The 21883-nt window shown below is 37.5% G+C and overlaps 1 protein-coding gene across 1 annotated transcript in view; it reads right to left on the bottom strand.

Annotated features, from left to right (window-relative positions):
* Positions 1-21883, bottom strand: part of LOC150081816 (transmembrane protein 120 homolog) — a 375137-nt gene that overhangs the window by 74655 nt on the left and 278599 nt on the right. Inside the window, exon 8 of the mRNA XM_090380327.1 lies at positions 19787-19848. Coding sequence (XP_090236453.1) covers positions 19787-19848 — 62 coding nt within the window. The remainder of the gene's footprint in view (positions 1-19786; positions 19849-21883) is intronic.

Below are 21883 nucleotides of genomic sequence, written 5' to 3'. Positions count from 1 at the left end.
ATGTGTACAGGATTTGGGAATTTATTTGAAACTTCACTTTGGAATTAAATAAAGCAATGTTTGTGTTTAAATTAGGATTTTTTGTGACAATACCATATTGAGATAATTGGATGAAGTTAGCTTGTAATGTTAAACATTCATAAATACCGCATTCCAAATCACGTGCATAGCTATACAATACAAGTGTACCCCACTTTATGAATTAATCAGTTCCAGAGACACCATCGTATCGTTAAAATATCGTAATGTGAACCCAATAACACATTGTTTTTTGGTCATTTGTTTCAAGATCTCAGAAGTTGAAATTTTTGCTGTATAACTAAGCTATTTATCTCTCTAAAATGTCATTTTTAAGGTCATGGGCGTGACCTTAAGGCCATATAAAAGTTTGTGAGTGTGGTTTGTATATTGTATTAGTTACCAATTCAAATCATTAAAATGCACTACACTTTCATTGTTATATGTTCCGTTATAAGAACCAATTTTGAACGCCTTAGTGATATTTTTCTAAAACACATTTCTGATTTCTGGAGGTCACGACCATAAAACAATAAAAACAATTTGCACTTTCCAGTTTATTTGGGCCTTTCTGTTACTGCAAGCAATTATAAACGGATAGTAAACTCAATCTTCTTCCATTTGTGAAAATACCGATAGCTGCAATTGTGTGGTTTTTTACGTTGTTATGGTGAAATATGTTTTCCCTTCACTGAAATCTTCAATCGTATAAAATACATAAATAAATTTTCAGAATCTTCTCTTCATCCTTTTTTATTATGCTTCGTAAATTTGTTACTCCATGCGAATCGTGTTAGTTGCAATTTGTGTGTGCCGTTAAAAAATGCTTATGCATGCAATCATAAAATTTATAATTAAAAGAGAAAATGACGACTGAAGACGATGACTCCTTGTGCAACAAACCAACAAGTGCCAAGCCAATAATGAGTGATCAATGAGTATGCATTTAGTCGATGATGATGAAGAATAAACTTTCTTTAACATTTAAGTCATAAATAATTTCTCTATTATTACAATTTGATTGATTTTACAGGCTACATTTTCATTTCTTTCGATAAAGCAATCATTGTTTTAACATAAACTAATTAGCTAGCTAATTTCATTGTTCAGAATGTAACCCCTATTTTTAACCTTATGTCTATAGGAAATAAATTCCCACTTTACGAGTGTGCGCTAGGAATGAATTAACTTGTAAAGTAGAGAACTACCTATAGTTTGTGGGTTGCTCATTCACTTAGCAGTAGTAAATATCTGAACTCAATACACAAATGTTTTCTCTATTATCATGTTTCAGATTCCACAAGGGAAAACAGTATTCTAGATTTGGTTATTGATGAGGACTCATCAAACATTTAGAATCTTTAAAGTAGAGTATTCACTCTTATCACTGATTATGATGTATTAATGTTAGATTTAATCAAAAAATTCGAAGGTTATTCAAATTAAATCAACTTAAAATGCACATTATGACAAAACTGTAACAGTCTTGGGTCAGATTATTAATCAAAGTCTGCTGGCAACACTGAGAGACCATTTATAGTATTAGTTGAAAGCAGTTGATTTTCAAGATGGCCATGCCCTTGCAGTCAGGTAGTAGTAGTAACAATGGAAAAACGATGCAAGAAAGCAAACTTATATAACATCAGCAAAAAAAAAAAAAAAAAATGGTTCACCCATCCGTACCTTCCAGAAAATTTGTTTAATTCTCCCTTGAATTTATTCAACCCATCCACTTCCATACCAACAGACAGAAGCTTGTTGCAACAATCAACAACCCGCTGAAAGCAAACTTCCACGCATCTATCCTGCAACCTTCCTTCTTCAATTTATGTCCCCTCGTGTGTGTAGTCTCAGCAAGGGAAGAATACCGCTATCATTCAGATTACTCAATCCAGTCAAGGCTTTAAACACCTCAATCAGATCTTCCCTCAGATGCATGGTCTCGAGATGCTGATATTTGCAGAACTAATCCTTTCTAGGTAAGAGCACCCTTTTGTTTCCTTCACCAATCTGGTTGCCCTTCTCTGCACCCATTCCAGCAGATCACATCCTCCCTAAAGTGAAGCCTTCAGACAATGTTGCCTGACTAGATATAGCCTGACTAAGACCTTGTATATAGGGATAATCACCTCCTTATCCCTGCTAGCAAAGTTTCTGTACAGATGACCCTTGATTTCGCGGACTAATAGGAGGAAAGGGTGGTCTGAATTTTCCGAATGAATATTTAGCAAAACATTTAACTGTATAGTACTCATAGTAAACATGATTAATATAATAGGAAGTGTACGCACAATGCAGATACATTAATTTTTAAACAACGTAAGTAGTACAATATGTAAAAATAAATATACTAGAATAAATAAATAATGTAACAAAAACAAAAATCAAAAACTATTTTCTCTTACCTTGATGGAGTAGAATTGAGTTTGTTGTGCCGTGATCATATAGTGGGAATCGGAATAATTTATTCTGTGTCGGTGGATCTCCCTAGCTCCACTGAAGTGGCCTGCTGTGATGATGAGGCAGGAGCAGCAACAGGCTTGAAGAATGTGTCCAGCTTGATCTGTTTACCTCCCTTATGACAGTCTCTCTTAACATACGTAAATGGTGGTAGTGGGGCTGGATTTCACTGTTGTCTGAGAGTCTGACATACTGAATGACAAGGTCAAGTGCCTCTTGTACTACTGTCCTTTTTGGTTTGTTAAAATAATTTCTTCCTCTTCTTCATCAGTGGATGCCCCCCTCAATGTCACCTGCTCTCACTTCATCAGTAATCTCCTCTGGTGTCAAGATCTGGTAGCCCGGATCTATGCCACTTTCCTCTAGCCAGTAAGTTACGTCCTGCACCATAACATCTCTCTCTCTCTCTCTCTCTCTCTCTCTCTCTCTCTCTCTCTCTCTCTCTCTCTCTCTCCCTCCTGCACAGCGTAGCATTTGATGGAAGTCGGAAGGCTCATACCTTTCAAAATCAATGTCAAGGTCACTGTCAAAAATTAACTTCTTCCAGCTATGAGCCAGTGTGGTGGTTTTTGTGTCATTCCAAGAGTCAGCAAAGTTGTAAATTGCTGACTTGACATTATAATTTTTTATGTTTTGCAGAGTACACTGGCCTCTTGTGTCTTCAGTTAAATCTTCTTCCTCCTCAATGATGCCCAAAAATTCATTCAGGTAACGTTGCTGGTAGAGCCTCTTGCATGAAACTATGACTCCTTGATCCATGGATCAAGGAGTCATAGAGAGGTTGTACTAGGAAGAAAACACATGGTATCAATCTTGCCATCACTGCTGACTAATTTCTCAGCAACTGGGTGAGCAGGAGCATTATCTAATAAAAGAAGAGCCTTTACATTATTGGGAGCCACCTTTAAGACCTCTTGCTGATATCAATGTACTTCAGGAACAAAATGCTTGAAAAACTAGTCAGAAAATATGCTGGCATTGAACCATGCCTTCCTTGAATTGTAGTAGATAACAGGCAACTGCATCGTGCAATCTTTCAAAACACGTGGGCATGATGATTTGCCTACAACAGCCAGTTTCGCACAATGGAGGCCATCAGCACTTGAATAATATAAAGCTGAAAAACGCTCCTTGCTCATTTGCTTTCTTTGCTTATTTTCATGTGCTTTCTGTCACTCACGGAACACATACCTTCAATATTATACTTTAATGCAAAGCTTTGGAGCTACCATACTGCTCACAAACACCATTCACCGAGGAACCACTCTCAAGAATGTCCATTTCAGTGTTTACCAACACTGAAATGGACATTTTTTCTTTTAACACGTGTTTGTTTTGAAGCCATTGCTGGTCACACAAATAATTTGAAATAATGCTAACATTGGATAAATGTTGATACAAAGTGCACTATCCTCATGTTCAAAGCCAGGTGCAACAAAAATAATACTGCCACTGTGGTGCTAACTGGTGGACGTCCCATGAATTATGGTTGGCGTCCGGAAAATGGTGGTACAGTGGAATTTTGATTATTCAGAATTTTGTCCGGAAAATCCAAAATCCGGGAAATTGAGGTCCTAAAAATCAAAGGGAAAGTGTATATCATTGGCAAAGCTGCATGAGCTGTCCTGGCAGCATGTCTAGATTAGTGTTGGTACATGATGGGATGGTCCAGTGCATTTCTATCTTTGGCAAGAGTTGCACTTTCAAAAACTGTATACTTAATGGATTCCATTTAGCACCAGTATTAAAGGAAAGAAAAATAATGTGTGTGTGTGTGTGTGTGTGTGTGTGTGTGTGTGTGTGTGTGTGTGTGTGTGTGTGTGTGTGTGTGTGTGTGTGTGTGTGCGCGCCATGCCTCTTGGATGTATGAGCACAAAGGAGATGAATTCTTTGAACACATAGTGACTCGAGATGAATGCTGGTTGCACTATTATACACTAAGAAAGCAAACATGCAAGTTCAGAGTGGTACCAAACAAATTCACCTCAACTGAAGAAAGTACATACCCAAGCATCAGCTGGTGAAGAGTTACTCAGTATATTCTGAGAAAATAAAGGAATGCTTCCAAAAACAGTATCTGAAGAGAGAAGCAGTGACAGTGAAAAATACCGTGATATGCTTCTGAACTAAAGCCCAGGTGTAGCCTGCAGCATTATTCACTGTAGAACTGCATGTTCTACAGTGAATCAGATATGCATGGGATGAAGTTTCAAGTATCACTTCATCATCCACATTCATCACACTTAGTGCTATATGATTATCACCTTTTTTGCCAACTAAGTGATACAAGAAGTGGACATTTCTTCTCATAAAAAAAGGCAGATATTGTTGGGATATCGGACACATGGTGCCACACAGATATAAGGAACGCAGATTTGGAATTTTGGGAGTACAATGTGTACGGAAAGGATAGATAGGATAGAAAAAGAGGAAGGATTATGCTATTAGTTAAGAAACACAAAATAAAAGGAAGTGCAGCCAGTTGATATGGGGGGACAGTGCAGTGTTGAGTCAGTTTGGTGTGACATAAACAATGGAAAAGCAAAATTGAGAGTAGGAGTGTGTTATAGAAGTAATCAGTCGGATGAACAGCTGTACAGAGAAAGAGTGGGCCAGTAAATCAGATTGCTTATAATGGGAGATTTTAATTTCCCAGATATGGACTGGAACTTGTGGGTTGGTCCCTCACACATTAGGAAGACTTTTGTGGATTTACTCGATGATTATTTTCTGCAGTACCATGTTCGAGAGGCAATCAGATCAAGCGTAATACTCTTGATCTGATTATTAGTAGTGATTCTTGAAGCATTAAGAATCTGCAGATAAAGGAACCACTAGGTGGCAGTGATCACAGTCTGCTAATGTGGGATTTACTCAAAGAGGTAACTATCATCAGGGGTAAAGGGAAGGGGGGTTTTTACTTTTGTAAAGATGACAACGATGGTCTCAGACAGTTTTTAAATTCTATACAATGGGACCAACTGATGATGTTACCAACAGCAAATTCTAAATTGATGGGATTCTTCCTCTTGCTCAGAATAATCACGTGAGAGGGCATAAATTCAAATTGAGGAAAGACAGTTGTAAGATAGATGAGCGGAAGTTTGCCTTTAGCCAGCATGTGGTTGATTGCTGGAACAAACTTCCATCTATCATTGTAGAAGTTGATAGCTTAAATAGATTCAAGGCAAAACTAGACAAACATTTGGAGCTGGTGGATGGGTGAAATTAGAAGATTTGGTTTTTTTTGTTGTTGTTGTTTTTTTTTTTTTTTTTTTTGGCTGATGCTATATAAGCTTGCTTTCTTGCATCATGCGCTTTGCTAATGTTAATGCTAATTTAGAATTTGCTGTTGGTAACGTCATCAGTTGGTCCCATTGTATAGAATTTAAAACCTGTCTCAGACCACCGTGGTCACCTTTTACGAAAGCAAAAAACCCTTCCCTTTACCCCTGATGATAGTTACCTCTTTGAGTAATGGGAAGCACTCAAATTAAAAAAAAGTTACTTCTTTGAGTAAAAAATGGGAAGCATTCAAAGAATTAATCTTGGCAGCTAATAGGTTTCATACCAACTAAGAAATATTGCTCAAGGTTTAGGCCTAAATGGATGTCAGATGAACTAATGAGATATGTGGCATAGAAAAAAAATGCATGGGATACATATAAATTAAATTAACAGGTGACAAAGACGCCTATTGTAGATATAAGCTGGTCTGTAATCAAGTCACAAAAGACATTAGGCAGGCAAAGGCATATTACGAGAAAGCTTTGGCAAAGGATGCAATGAAAAACAGCAAAGACTTCTTTACTTATGCAAACTCTAGAAGGAAGGGATGAATCAGATTGGTCCCGTGATATCGATGGTTCAACTGTTGATGAACCTGCTCAGGTAGCTAGCAAACTGAATGAGTATTTTGCCTCTACGTTTACACATGAAGAGTAATTCAGGGAGGGGAATGCTAGAGGTGTATTAAACTCTGGCAGTGAGTTAAATGATTTTATAAAACCTAAGAACAAATTGGAGCAGAAACTGTTGAAGATAAATAAAAGGCACCTGGGGTGGATGGGATCTATCCCATTATATTAAAGGAAGCAACTAAGGACGTAAGCAAGCCCTTAGCCATAATTATGAGAGCTTCCTTTGACTCGGGGAAGGTATGCATGCACTGAATCAAATTCATCATCATCAGCCATTTTCAATCCACTGCAGGATGAAGGCCTCTCCGGCAACTCTTCAGTTCCTTCTGTTTTGTGCAATGGCCATCCATTTACTACACACAAACTCATGAATTTAATTTGTCCATCTCCATTGTTGTCTTCCAGGTTTTGTTCTAGCTCCTCTTGGGTACCATTCTGTTATTTTCTTAGTTCATCTGTCATCATGTCTTTCAGCTATATGTCCTGCCCAAAACCATTTTAGTTCTTTAGTTTTGATAAGAATGTCCTTTACTTGAGTTTGTTGCCTAATCCATGTGTTTCTCTTCTTATCTAACAGTCCGATTCCTAATATAATTTTCTCCATTCTTCGCTGTGTAGTTTTCGGCTTCTTTCCAATATTTTGGTGAGTGCCCAAAAGATTGTAAAGAATTGGTGAGTGGTTATTTATTTTACATTTTAGACAAACTGGATTACTGCTCCTCAGTATGTGACTATACTGAGTGCTATACATCTAAAATTTATTCTTCTCTTGACTTCCAGCCATTTATCCTTATTACAGCTAATGACTTGTCCCAGATAAGTATATGACTCCAACTTTTCAATTACTGCTCCTTCAATCATTATAACCCTTTCTGTGGCATACTTGTTCATTATTACTTTTGTTTTAGCCATATTCATCTTTAGTCTGAATGGTTTAGGTACTTTCCATTCATATTGACTCATTTCTGCGACCAGTCTAATCTTCTGAAAGCTTCCTCAAAGGCAGCAGTAAACAACTTAGGAGTATGTCCTTGTTGAACTCCATACACAATTTTAAATTTGCTACTCTCTCTTTGTCTAGTTTAATAAAGGACGTAGCATTCTCATATATTTTCTACAAAATCATAATATATGGGGTATCTATGCCTTGTCTTTCCAGTGCTCAAAACATTGCCTTAGGCTGTATGCAGTGAAATGCCTTTTCATAATCCACAAATGCCAGGCAAAATGGTGTTTTAAATTCATTTGCTTTCTCCATTAGCTGTGATATTATGTGATGGTGATCCATACTTGAGAATCCTGTTCTAAAGCCAGCTTGCTCTTTCAGTTTATTGTCATCAAGTATTCTTTCTAATCTGTTAGTAATGACCCTTGTAAACAATTTGTAGATTTGGGATAACAAGCCAAATCGTGTATAATTTCCAATTTCTGATTTATCTCCTTTCTTATGCAGCAAAACTATGATTGCTGCATTTTTGTGTCATGTCTCTTCCTCACAATTTTAATAACTCTATAGTAACTTCATCTTCCCCTGGAGCTTTCTGATTCTTCATTTTCTTCAACGCACAATTTACCTCATAGGAAGGATATCGGATATGTCGTATATGTGTTGCAAATCTATAATCCATCTTTCCCACTGCTAGCATCATTCCCTTGCTCCTTATATAATACTTTATAGTAGTCTTCTGCTATTTGAATAATTATGCCTTCTCTGCGATTTATAAGTACACCATCACTATTCTTCAGTTTCAGTATCATTTGTCTTTCTGTATTACTGCTCATGGCTGCTGATTTAAATCCTTAGTTTTCCCTTAATGCTTGTTCTACTTTTCTTGTTAAATTTTCTTATGTCTTCTCTGAGTCTCTTTCTAATGGCTTTGCATAACTCAGTATACTCAATTTTCTCCCTGTCAGTGTTTTTCTTGCTCTTCATTTGTTGTCTTCGGTTCATCACCACAAGTGTTTCTTTACTGATTTTTTCTTCTTTGGATTTCTTTTTACCTATAGGTTTCTTGGGCTTTATCACTTTCAGAAAGTTGTAATATTCCTCGTCGATATCTTGGTCCTGAGCAGTCTGCAGAAGCTCAAACTTGTTCTTAAGTTCCAGTACATACTGCTTTTTCTCCTCTTCTGTTATCTCAAAGACCTTTGTATTATTTACTCGAGTCAGTTTTTTCCTTTCCTACATCTATATCAAGTGTACATCTTACCATTCTGTGATCACTTCCAACATTTACCTTATTCAGGACGGTAACATCATTCACAATATACCTTCTGTTAGTGAGGATGAAGTCGATTTCATTAGTTGTTAATCCATTTGTCTTCCATGTCCATTTTCTGTTCACCCTTTTCTTGAATAAAGTGTTCATTACTGACAGACCTTGAGATTCTGCAAATTCCACAAGTCTTTCACCTCTTTCATTTCTTTCACCAATTCCAAAATTTCCTATAGTTCCCCTTTCTGCGCTGTTTTGTCTTTTTCCAACCTTAGCATTGAAGTCCCCATAATAATAGTGTAGTGGGTTTTCTGCTCATCTAGAAGACTCTCAATTTCGGTGTACATTTCTTCAACCTCTTCATCATCATGGCTCGATGTTGGTGCATAAATCGTTATAATCTTTAGCTTGTACCGCTTAGAAATCTTGAGTATTAGTCTTGACACTCTTGGTGATGTACTTTTGAATTCCAAAATGTTGTTTTTAAAATCTTTATGGACCAGAAACCCAACTCCACCTTTACTCCTTTCACTGTTTCCATTGGTGTACAGCAGATTTCCACTTGATAAACTTATAAGTGATTCATTTCTTCTTCTTGTTTCAGCCAAACCGATGATATTCCAATTCACATTTTCTAATTCCTTTTTCAGCTCTAATATCCTGAACGTGAAGAGTACCGCACCATAAGAAACACATACACTGGTAAGATCTGAGCATGCACAAAAGGAGTCCTAGCACACCTTTGTAGCCACCACTGGGAACAATGACCCTTGGGGCATTGTTTTCCAAATTGTTATAAATCAGTTCCCGGGAGGTGATGTAGTTGACACCACACAGAAACCAGATGGCACATTTACATGATTCTGGAATGACTTCATCCAAAATATCCTTGACTATATTTATCCAAACAAGCATTCTGCAATTACCCAAGATCAACAAAAAAAATCATAGACAACAACCAAGCTGATATCTTGGTCCTGAACAGTCTGCATAAGCTCAAACTTGTTCTTAAGTTCCAGTACATACTGCTTTTTCTCTATTTCTGTTATCTCAAAGACTTTTGTATTATTTACTGGGTTGATTGCTATTTTATTTCATTTTATTTATTTTTATTTAATCTTATCTAAATTTTAAATTTTTTCTTTTCTTTTTATTTTTTACTTTAGATTTGATCTGATTTTCATTCCTTTCCTTGTTGATCTCTGTCAGGTCGGCTATGAAATATACATCAGCCTACTTTTTACCTCTTGCTACATATATTTCATATCAGAAACAGAGGCCTTGCTTCTTGCTATATTTCCATTGGTTTTGGCTGCTGATCCTTGATGATGAAGTTAAAATCATTGGATCTATAGCATTAAGCTATATGTATTTTCATTTAATTTTATTTTAATTTACCTTTTATTTTACAGGTACCTATTTATTTTTTCCATTGTTAATACATCGGATATAGTCAGCATTCTCCATTTATATGTGGTCTACATTTATACTCTAATGTAGGTACTGAAGGTGCAGCCTGACTATGACCTTGTATATAGGGATAATCACCTCCTTATCCCTGCTAGCAAAGCTCCTGTAACACAATGTTCCTGTGTTCCCCACAGTTCAATGTTTTCTCCCACTCTTTTCCTCTTGTATATTAATGACCTTTTTCCACTGACTAGAAATCTTATCCATAGTTTTGCTGATGATAGCATATTGCATTCTATTCTCCAGTTTGGGAAATTTTCCCGGCCCAAACAGCTTCACTTCTCAAATATCCACTACCAATTCCTTAAATGCCGATCTACAGGTAATTTTCCAGTGGGACAAAGACAATTTAGTTAATTTCCCACCTTCTAAAAGTCAGTCTTTTCTTATATCTTGGAAAAAGGATTCTTCTGTTCCTATGCTTACCTTTGATGACACTTCAATTTCTAGACAAGATTACATATCTCTATTTGAGATTACTCTGACTTCTAATCTCTCTTGGCATAAACAAATCACAAATAATGCTTTCACTACATCTAAAACACTGGGTTTTCTCTTTTGCTCTCGGCATTACTTTCCTTTTAAATAGTTACTCACCCCTCTACAAATTTGAAATCCAACCTACCTTGGAATATTGTCCCATATATGGGGCAACCCCCATAACCTCTCTCTCTCTCTCTCTCTCTCTCTCTCAGACTTCTAGCTCCATTCAAAAGAGGGCAATTAGGTTAATTAGTGACTCATCTCTTACAAAGTCTCTCCCTACCCTGTCTCATAGTTGTTTTGTTTCTGCTGAATGACTTTTCTATAGATACTTCAATGGGTATCTATAATTCCGAACTGGTTTCTATAATTCCTCTCTCTCTCTCTCTCTCTCTCTCTCTCTCTCTCTCTCTCTCTCTCTCTCTCTCTCTAACCAGTCTAATCATGTTGCACAAACAGTTAACGTTTCTTCTTCCTCATTTATACCTTCAGCGTCTGTGTCCTGGAACAATCTCCCTTCACATATATTTTCCTAAAATTACATTCTACAGAAATTCAAGTCTGATATCATCTTTTCAACCTTCAACTCACGCACAGAACCAAGTACTATAGGTTCCAATACCTTTCGTGTTTGAAGTTTTAAAAGAAAATTGTGAATATCATTCACAAAACCCAATGGGCTGTCCTGTCAACGTGTCTGTACTGCTCAGAGAACTTCATAGCTGACCGTGCAATTATCCCTAGTTGGAAAGTTAATCTGTGATTACTACTGTTCATATGAAGTACATTGCTTTTGCAATATTAAACTTCAATTCCCACTTCCAAGTCCGTGTGCCTAATTTCTCTTGATTTTGTTGTAGTACCCTACCCTGATTACAGTGAGTAACCATCTTTAATATCACTTGAAAATTTAGACATTAGGCCTGATATACCTTCATCAATATCATTAATAAATATTGAAAACAAAAATGGGCCAAGTGCCAAACCCTGGCTACTCCTATTAATAACATTTCTCAATGAAGAACAGTGCTCACTGAAAACAAATCTGTCTTGTACTCAACCATCCCTTTATCCACAGCACTAACTTGCCCTTAATGCCATACTGCTCCAATTTGTACAGCAGTCTGTTAAGTGCAACAGTATCAAAAGCTTTTCTGAAATCTAAGATGTCAAAATTATTTTTTTCATCCACTTCCTTTGCCACTGTGTCATACTATCCAATCAGATTGATCAGATATGTCTGCCCCTTAACAAATCCATGCTATGACTACAATATAATTGCATTCCTGTCTAGATGGTCCTGCATTCCTTCCTTATCCAGTGCCTTCATTATTTTTTTCCCTGGAAAAACAGATATTAAGCTAACAGGTCTATAATTACTCATATTTGATCCCCCTTTATGATGAGGATATATTCACACATCTCTAGTCCACAGGGACCTCCCCTCCCCTCCCCTGAATCTAAGGATGTTCATAATTATTGCTAAGGGCTTTCATATCCTTTTCTGCCTCTCTTAATATGATTGGATAGATTCCACTCACCCCAGGTGCTCTTTTTTTATGTTTAGCTTCAAAAACTTCTCTTCAAATTTCCTCTCAGTTATCACAAAATCATTTAGCTCCCAGTTAGAACTTGATACACCTCTGGCATCCCAATCCCTAAACAGTTGCTTGTGTGTGAATGTACAGAATTCATGGGACACCTGGTTCCTGGGCAACATGATGCTGGCATCATTCTTGCTAGTGGACGAACCCACCGCTTGGCAGCTATATAGGTACACTGCATTCATGTAGATGTAATTCGAAGTCAATACGGATAAATGTCACGATAAATGTCAACTTTGAAAGACAGATGATAGTGGGTGACTGACAAAAGGGGTCACTCTATCGCAGAGGTGGTACAGAAATTGCACTATCCCTCTTTGACAGTATCTAGAGGAAGAAATAGTGGATGAACCCACCGCTTGGCAGGTATATAGTTGTTGTTGTTGTTAATTGGTTTTTAGGAGCATTAGCAACTAAGGCCATGTTGCTCCGGGGATATGCGGTGGTCATTCCCTGACCTTTCCGCATCCTCCGTATTTAGTGGTCACGGGCTCGAACTCCGGTCTAAACAAGAAGCGCGTGCTATGCACTGCTGCTCCTGCCCACCTGGCTACAGAGGCGCCGGCAGGTATATAGGTACACTGCATTCACATAGACCGTAATTTGATGTCAATATGGATAAATGTTGTGAGTTAATCGACTTTGAAAGAGGGATGATAGTGGGTGCATGACAAAAGGGGTCACTCTATCATGGAGGTGGTACAGAAATTACCCTATCCCTGTTTGACAGTATCTAGAGTGTACAGGGAATATGCCATTTCCGGAATAACATCTCACTGTGGAAGTGCTGGATGGTGGATGAACGTGGCAGTTGACATCTGTCTCGCATTTTTTCAGTCAATCGGAGAGCAACAGTAGCACAAATCACCGCCGACTTCAACGAAGGAGATGCCAGAAATGTCTTCACCAAGACCATCAGACAATGATCATTAGCAGCAATAGGTTATGGGAGCCGCCGAACCACCAGAGTCCCATTGCTAACACCACAACATAGGACCCTATGCTTCAACTGGGAGGAATAACATTGGCACTGGACCTTGGAGACAGGTTGTTGTTGTTGTTTGTTTGTTTGGTTTTTAGGAGCATTAGCAACTAAAGCCATATTGCTCCAGGATATGCGGTGGTCATTCCCTGACCTTTCCACATCCTCCGTATTTGGTGGTGTTCTCAATGAAGAACAGTGCTCACTGAAAACAAATCTGTCTTGTACTCAACCATCCCTTTATCCACAGCACTAACTTGCCCTTAATGCCATACTGCTCCAATTTGTACAGCAGTCTGTTAAGTGCAACAGTATCAAAAGCTTTTCTGAAATCTAAGATGTCAAAATTATTTTTTTCATCCACTTCCTTTGCCACTGTGTCATACTATCCAATCAGATTGATCAGATATGTCTGCCCCTTAACAAATCCATGCTATGACTACAATATAATTGCATTCCTGTCTAGATGGTCCTGCATTCCTTCCTTATCCAGTGCCTTCATTATTTTTTTCCCTGGAAAAACAGATATTAAGCTAACAGGTCTATAATTAGACCTGTTAGTCCTTCCCCACCTGGCTATGGAGGCGCCATGGAGACAGGTCTCCTGGTCTGATGAGTCACATTTCCACTTATTTAGAGCGGACAGGAGAGTGCATATTAGGCGAAACTGCATGAAGCTATGCACCTGTCATGTCAACAAGGAACTGTTCAGACAGGTGGACGGTCAGTAATGGTCTGGGGTGTGTACAACTGGCACACATTGGGACCTTTGATAAGTTTAGACGTATCTCTGAACAGTCCACGTTACATCCCATCATTGCAGACCATCTGCATTCCTTCATGGTCATCATGCACTCACAGGGCAATGGACTTTTCCAGCAGAACAATGGGCCTCCCCACAGAACCGGACACGAACCCTATGGAGCACCTTTGGGATGCTGTGGAAAGATCCATTCTAGCTTTGGATCCTCCACCCAGGAATGCAATGGAATTATAGATAGTGGTGCAGCAAGCATGGATGGAAATACCCGTGGAGCGCTTTCGTAAACTAGTAGATTCGATGCCTCGCTGTATGACTGCCCTTATCCGGGTGAAAGGTGGGTAGGTAGGTATCCCATGATTTCTGCCCACTTAGTGTAGGAATAGAATATCTATTCAGTTTGACAGCAGCTTTAGCATGATGATTATGAATAGTTAAACCAGTCATATCTATCAAACCAATGCATTCCCTTCTTTCTTGTGTTTATAATCTTTGCTGGTTTTCAGTTTTCTTCTTTGACAGACACTTCTTGTAATCTGCCATATCTTGCTTAACCTCCTCTGTGACTTGATCGCAGACTAGTTTATATCTACTGTAGGCTTCTCTATCACCTCATAATTTTATGAATGACGTCTATTTTTCTTCTCTGCCACAAGTTGATGAGGCTATCTGGAGTTACTTTTTCAGGAGCTGCTTAAGTGTAACTTTCTGTTTTTCTTAAATTTTGTTTTTTAACTTTTGATTTGAAATCAGTAGTGCATTTATTATTTGTAATTCTCTGATTAAATTGGTGAATGCCCACTACTTGGCCAATATAACTGCTTAAGGACCCACATTTGACTTCTATCATCACTGTGTTGTTTTGATAAGAATTTTTCAATTCTAATGCCATTGTTATAGGTGATAATTGAGGTTTTTAATATAGTTCTTTAGCTGTGAATCAGTATCTAAAGCCTATAAACTATAATTTATAGCAGTACCAATGTGTTTGGTACTGCTATAAATTATATTAAAAACTATATATTAAATAAGCACGATTAATGTAGCATTATTATTTTTGATCTCCTAGTATTGCATGTTGTTTTTAAATTAAATTTAGACTAACATCATGCCTCACACTAGCACAACAAAGCAATAGGCTCAAAGTAGTGGAAATGTTTTGGGTCTGGGGAGAACTTCCAAATCAGTTCTACATAATATTATTGTGCTCTTTGTGTTCTTTTTGCAACTCTAGCTCTAGCAAGACATGATACAGCCATAGGAAATGCCTTTGTGTGCTCTGTTTCAAAGAGCATGAGCAGGTTAAGTGCAAACTTGGGGTTCTGATGGCTTTATTACAGGGATTGAAGAATAGTGTTGATGCCTTTGAAGAATTAAAAGGGAGGGATCCATCAAGCATTCTGCTACCTAGCCCAATGTTTGAGCCCATGCTCCAGCATCATACAACACAAAGACGTCCTCTGTGGCAGACATCCTTGGTCCTGCAGGAAGTAGCTACAGTTAGTGACTTGGTTGTCAGGGAAGTAGGAAATATATTATACAAAAAAGGACAGGAGGAACAGAAGAGGGTATGTCTGCCGGGGCTGAAGTAGATGTAGAGCAGTTATTATATTTTAAGAGCACAAAAGATGATATTGTTGAACATGTTGGTACTAATAATATTAAAGAGTAGGAGATGTAAGAATTCAATTAACAAGGACACAGCAATGCTCAGAAAAAGGTGCAATTTAGGAATGAAACGAAAGCATCTGTAATTCTGCCCAGACATAATAGGAGGGACTACATGAAGAGAGCCATGTCAATTTGGCCCTAGAGAGACTGTGCAAGGCTCATGTGGTAGAATTTTTCTCAGAATGATCTGTGCTTGTTAACACAAAGAATATTTTCAAAGGCATGGAACACAATTAAATAGGATGGGTGTAAGAATATTTTTTGATGCTATCGAGGCAATATTAGGTGATTTGGAAAAACTGCTAGCCTGGGATGGGAATGCACAGGCTAATAGATTAAAAGTAGCTATAGACAGAGGTGAAAGTGATTCTAGGATTGCTTCTATTAGAACATGCAGCAGCCTGAAAAGCAAAGTGTCTGGGATTTTAATACCTGATGGGGGTCCTTTTGGAACAAGCAAATATGGGTTAGGGTTACTAAGAGTAAAAACAGATTCGGGTATACTTTTATGTACACTAATACTAGGAGCATAGTAAAGAAACTTGATGAATTTGAAGTACTGACCTAATCATTAAATGGATATATTGTAGGGATATCAGAGACAGAGTGCCACTCATATAAGGGATTCAGAATTTGAATATGGGAGGTACAATATTTACAGAAAGTATAGACAAGATAGAAGGGTGGGGGGTACTCCTTAACTAAGAACATAATTGAGTTTAGTTAAGAAGCACATATCAGAGACAGAGTGCCACTCGTATAAGGGATTCAGAATTTGAATATGGGAGGTATAATATTTACAGAAAGTATAGACAAGATAGAAGGGTGGGGGTACTCCTTAACTAAGAACATAATTGAGTTTAGTTAGGAAGCATTTAAAGTCTAAGTGCATTCAGTGAACATGGATGGCCATTGTAATTGGAGTCAATTTGGTGTGACATACCCACTGGGTAAACAAAAATGAGGGTAGCAGTGTGAACTGACGAGACTTGTGACAGTGAAGAAAATGCATGGGATATAAATAATTTATCAGGTGATACAGATACCTACAGTAGATATAAACCAGTCTGCAACAAAGGAAGATAGGCAAGCTAAGGCAGATTATGAGAAGTATAGGGCAAAGTATGCAGAGAAAAGAAGCAAAGACTTTACTTATTGTAAACATTAGAAGGAAGGGTTCAAATCACATTGGTTTGATATGAATAGATTAACTGTAGATGGTTTTAATATAGTTAGGGAAGGACACTTCTTGGTTGTTTTCCATTAAGATTATTATTATATTAATACCACTCTTATACCATGTGAAATTAATAATATAGTAAATAACATGATCATAATCAGTGGTATTAATATAATAATAACCTTGTTGATGGCTTTGCTCAGGATGCTAACAAACTGAATGGATATTTTGCATATACATTCACACATGAGTAATTTTTAGGAATGGGTATGTCAAAAGTGGGCATACTTCTCCCACTAAATCCAATCTAATTTTGGTAGTAAGCAGAATTTTAGATTTTATGACTACTGAGAGAGAAGTAGACAAGAAATTGTTGAATCTAAACTTAAAATAGGCACCTGGGATGGATGGAATCTATCCAGTTATAATAAAGCAAAGCATCCCTTTATTTACAGGTGGTTCCTAAAGACTCGAGATGTGCAAATGAATCAAAGGGAGACATGAGTAATTACAGACTAGTTAATTTGAACTCTATTCCAGGTAAATAATGGAGTCAATTGTTATAGAAGTAATGCAAAACCATACAGACTGAAATGCAGTTATTACTGCAGTTATGGCATGGATTTATTAACAACCGATCTTGTCTAAGCAATCCGATGGGATACTATGGCACAGTAACAAAGAAACTGGATGCAAAAAATAAATTTGATATGATACATTTAGATTTCAGAAAGGCTTTTGATATTGTTACATACAAAAGAATGCTATGGAAACTAGGGCATTAAGGGCAAGTTGCTGCTATGGAGAAGACAGAGAGTGGTTATAAATGATGACTGCTCATCACAGACTGATATTATTAGTGAAATCCTCCAGTTGTTGTCGTTGGTATTTGGCTTAACGACAACACAAGGACTACTGAGGCCAAATCGTGCCTGCTCATAGTTTATTCAGTCAAAATATACCAGTGTAGATGTTAAATTAAATACTCCTGTATAGGCCAATACATTTTAAAAAGATTATAAGTTCTTCTATGTTTGCATAATTTCCAAGGATATGAGTTAAATCAATGTGAGATGTTCAGCCTAGAGAGCGACAGAAAAGTATTTGAACGTAAGGTTGAATAAAGGGGGCAATCAAACAGAATATGCCTAACAGTAAGTTGACTGTCACAGGATGAACGCTGGGGTGGATCTTCTCCCAGTAGCAGAAACAGATGGGTATGATGAGTGTGTCCAATTCTGAGCCTTGCCAGTACTACTTCCTCTCGTCTGTTTCATCGAAAGCCTGACAGCCACAGCTTTGGTTCTTGCTTTATCTAGTAAAGTTTATAGTTGGTGTTAATTTTCCAAATCGTGAGCAGTTGTTGTTATTTGCTTTGCGAATAATAGGCTTATAATCAGTGTAGGAAACCTGAGGATGTTCTGGGACAGCTGGTTGAGTATGTTTAGCTGCGAGGTCCGCACTTTCATTTTCCTGAATGCCAGAATGGCCAGGGATCCAGCAAAAACTGATTGGCTGATTGGACACGCTGCAGGAAAATAGATGAGAATGAATGTGTTTCGAGGTAGGATGAGAAGATGAGAAATTCTTCCTTATGGCAGACACAGCACTGAGGGAGTGGGTGTAAATTATGGCACATAATTTGGCTGTGAAAATGCTGCAGGCTAATGGTAGTGAGGCTGTAACTGTATGAGAAGGAAAAACTGCAGCAGCAGCAATCCTCCAGCATTCAGTACTGAGTCCATTGGTGTTTACTATATTTGTTAATGATATTGATGGATATCAGGCTTAGTGTATAAATTTGCATATGATATGAAGTTTTGCTGTGATCACTGCCACCTAGTGGTTCCATTATCTGCAGATTCTTAATGCATGAAGAATCACTGCTGATAATCAGATCAAGAGTATTACTCCCTTTGGTTGCCTCTTTGGTTGCATCTTGCTGTAGAAAACAATCATCCAATAAATCCACAAAAGTCTTGCTAGTGTGTGAGTGATCAACTCACAAGTTCCAGTCTATATGTAGGAAGTTAAAATCCCCCATTATAAGACAATTTGATTTACTGGCCCACTCTATTTCCCTGTACAGTTGTTCACTGTACTCATCAACGTCATTAGGCTTATAACATAACACACTCCTACTGTCAACTTGGTTTTCCCAGTGCTTATGTCACACCAAAATGACTCAAGACTGCACTGTCCACCCATGTCAACTAGATGCACTTCCTTAGATTTTGTGTTTCTTAACTAACAGGATCACCCCTCCTCCCCTTCTATTCTTTTTGTACACATTGTACTCCCCAAATTCCAATTCTGCAATTCTTATATCCGTGTGACTCCACGTCTGTGATATCCCAACAATATCTGCTTTTGATGTCTTGACCAGCACTTCAAATTCATCAAATTTATTTACTATACTCCTAGCATTGGTGTATACGCAAGTATACATACACCTATTCTTACTCTTAGTTACCCTAACACAACCCATGTATTTGCTTGTTCCATGATGACTCCCAGCAGCCCTTGAAATCCCTAGTATCTCGCTTTGCAGGCTGCTGCTCATTCCAATAGTAGCAGTGCAAGAATCACTTTCACCTCTGCCTGTGGCTACTGTTAATCTATTAGTCTGTGAATCCCCCATAGCATCAGCAAATATTCTTGTGCCCTTTTTATTTAAGTGTATCCTATCCCTGTAGAAACAATTTCTCCTGTTAACAAGAACAGACCATGCTGAGAAAAATTCTACACCAATAAGGAGATGATTTTTCCATTGTATAGGCAACAGTTAGGCCATATTTTGCCAATTTTCTGGCCCACTCTATTTGTCTGTATAGTTGTTTGTCATACTCGTCACAGTCATCTGACCAATAAGACATTCCTATTCAAATTTTTTTTCCAGTGACCATCAACCAAATTTTATTAAAACTGGTTCATAAGCAAACCGTGTGGACTTTCAGAAAACTGAATTTCCCAGTACAAAAAAAAATATATTACAGAAATATTACTTTTAAATCATACTTACTTATATATGAAACATACAACATAAATTGAATTCTAAATGCTTGGTATCTTGGTCCATCTGGCCTAAAAGTAGGAAGAAGAAAAAAAAAAGAGTACATGAGTGTGTGATCATGTCTTCCAAAAGGGATTTAAAAAAACGTAGCTTATGACATAACACTAACTCCACAAGACTCACAGAAGCAAACTCTATATTACAGAGGGGAGCCAGTTACTGAAATACTTTCCAAAGTGTGGACCATTGAGTTATTTTATTCTGTTTTGCAATATATTACCTCATCTAGAAGATTATATTTTTATACACAACAGCAGTTATCCTAAAGTAATTACTCTGGATGTTCAGTTTCCCCCAGTCATGCTTCACTTAGAGATGCAATAAAAAAAAAATTTAAGATACATTAAAGAAACATCAATTATGAGAACAGCATGTGTCTTTATGAGAACACCAAATTTCACATTCTTTTCAAAAAGAATGTCAAATTTGGTGACATAAGCTGCTAAAGGCATGATGCAAAGTGTGTCCCAACTGATGAAGAGATTATATATTTTTATAATTTGCCACTACTGACTGCAGTTAGTATAATTACACTGCAGTATAATTATCCATAATAATTATACTGCAGTGTAATTATACTAACTGCAGTCAGTAGTGGCAAATTATAAAAATATATAATCTCTTCATCAGTTGGGACACACTTTGCATCATGCCTTTAGCAGCTTATGTCACCAAATTTCACATTCTTTTCAAAAAGAATGTCAAATTTGGTGACATAAGCTGCTAAAGGCATGATGCAAAGTGTGTCCCAACTGATGAAGAGATTATATATTTTTATAATTTGCCACTACTGACTGCAGTTAGTATAATTACACTGCAGTATAATTATCCATAATAATTATACTGCAGTATTGTAAAATTCAGTTATGTTGTTTATAGCCCAAGTACATCCTTGACAGGGAAAAATAAAAAAAAAAAGTCTCGTAAAAGTCACATACTGTGATCTAGAATGTAACCCAGACCATATTACACTATTTTCTATGGAAAATGATTTCAAAGATGATGGTGTTTGCCAATGCAACAATTTCCAGAAATACCTTAACCACAAAATATGAAGGATAACTCACTGGAAGGGAGGGGGTGGACAACTCCTCTGTAACAACACATTGCACTATCTACTCTGACAGTAGTCCATAACCATCATGAATCTAATTAGTGTCACTATTACTGTAATTACTTTGACCTTTATCGTAAATATTTATTGGTCAATGAAAATGTATGTGTTTCAATTATTCTTGCAAGTATTAGCTCGTACTTTTGGCTGTGTGTGATTGACTGGCAAATGCAGGTGAAGGCTAAGTACAGAGGGTCCATTTATTTGGTCTTTAAGATAATTCTTTTACCTTTGTGTGTGTGTGTGTGTGTGTGGGTAAAATGCAGTTAACCTTGCGAAAATAAAGTTAATAGATTATTATTATTAGCCATATGGTTCAAGGAAGCCTGGGGCTTACGCTGCACCAGCCGAAAGAGAGAGAGAAGCAGAAGGGAATCACCAAAAAAGAGAAGAATAATGATATCCAGCTGCTAAGCCCATACTCACCAGAGCCCATGTGCATTAATTAGAGAAGAGAAATATATTTGTCATTTATTCAGTCAATCTTTATAGGCAGTGAAGCATAAAATGGTTTGAGGCTTTTAACAATGATTAGTAGGGAAGTTACTGGTAAGGCATTCCCAAACCCTAAAAAAGAATGTCAGCACGATTAGTAGGCAGTGAACATCATGATAAGCTGATGCATAGTATGAAGGATAGTATGACCTCAGGTAGCAATGCTCCTGTAGGCTGAGATTTTACATCTCAGACTTCCTTGGGCATGAGTTAGCTTGCCCAATCAGTCATGTGTTGGTTTTCTTGAGTGAATCCGGAGTACAAAGCTAAATGATGGTCAGCACCACAGGAAGGAACAACAGAGTCTGGAAAGAAAATTGGTAGACAATGGGCCATCCACCACTCATCCCTCCCCCACAGGTACAGAGGGGGGACCTGCTGAATATAGATGGAACAAGCTATCAAGAAACTAGAGTGGAATTGAGAATAGCACAGTT

Source organism: Mastigoproctus giganteus, chromosome 8, assembly GCF_048544385.1.
Source record: "Mastigoproctus giganteus isolate SK-2022 chromosome 8, ASM4854438v1, whole genome shotgun sequence".
Taxonomy (NCBI): domain Eukaryota; kingdom Metazoa; phylum Arthropoda; class Arachnida; order Uropygi; family Thelyphonidae; genus Mastigoproctus; species Mastigoproctus giganteus.
This window is presented reverse-complemented; position numbering and strand designations above follow the sequence as displayed.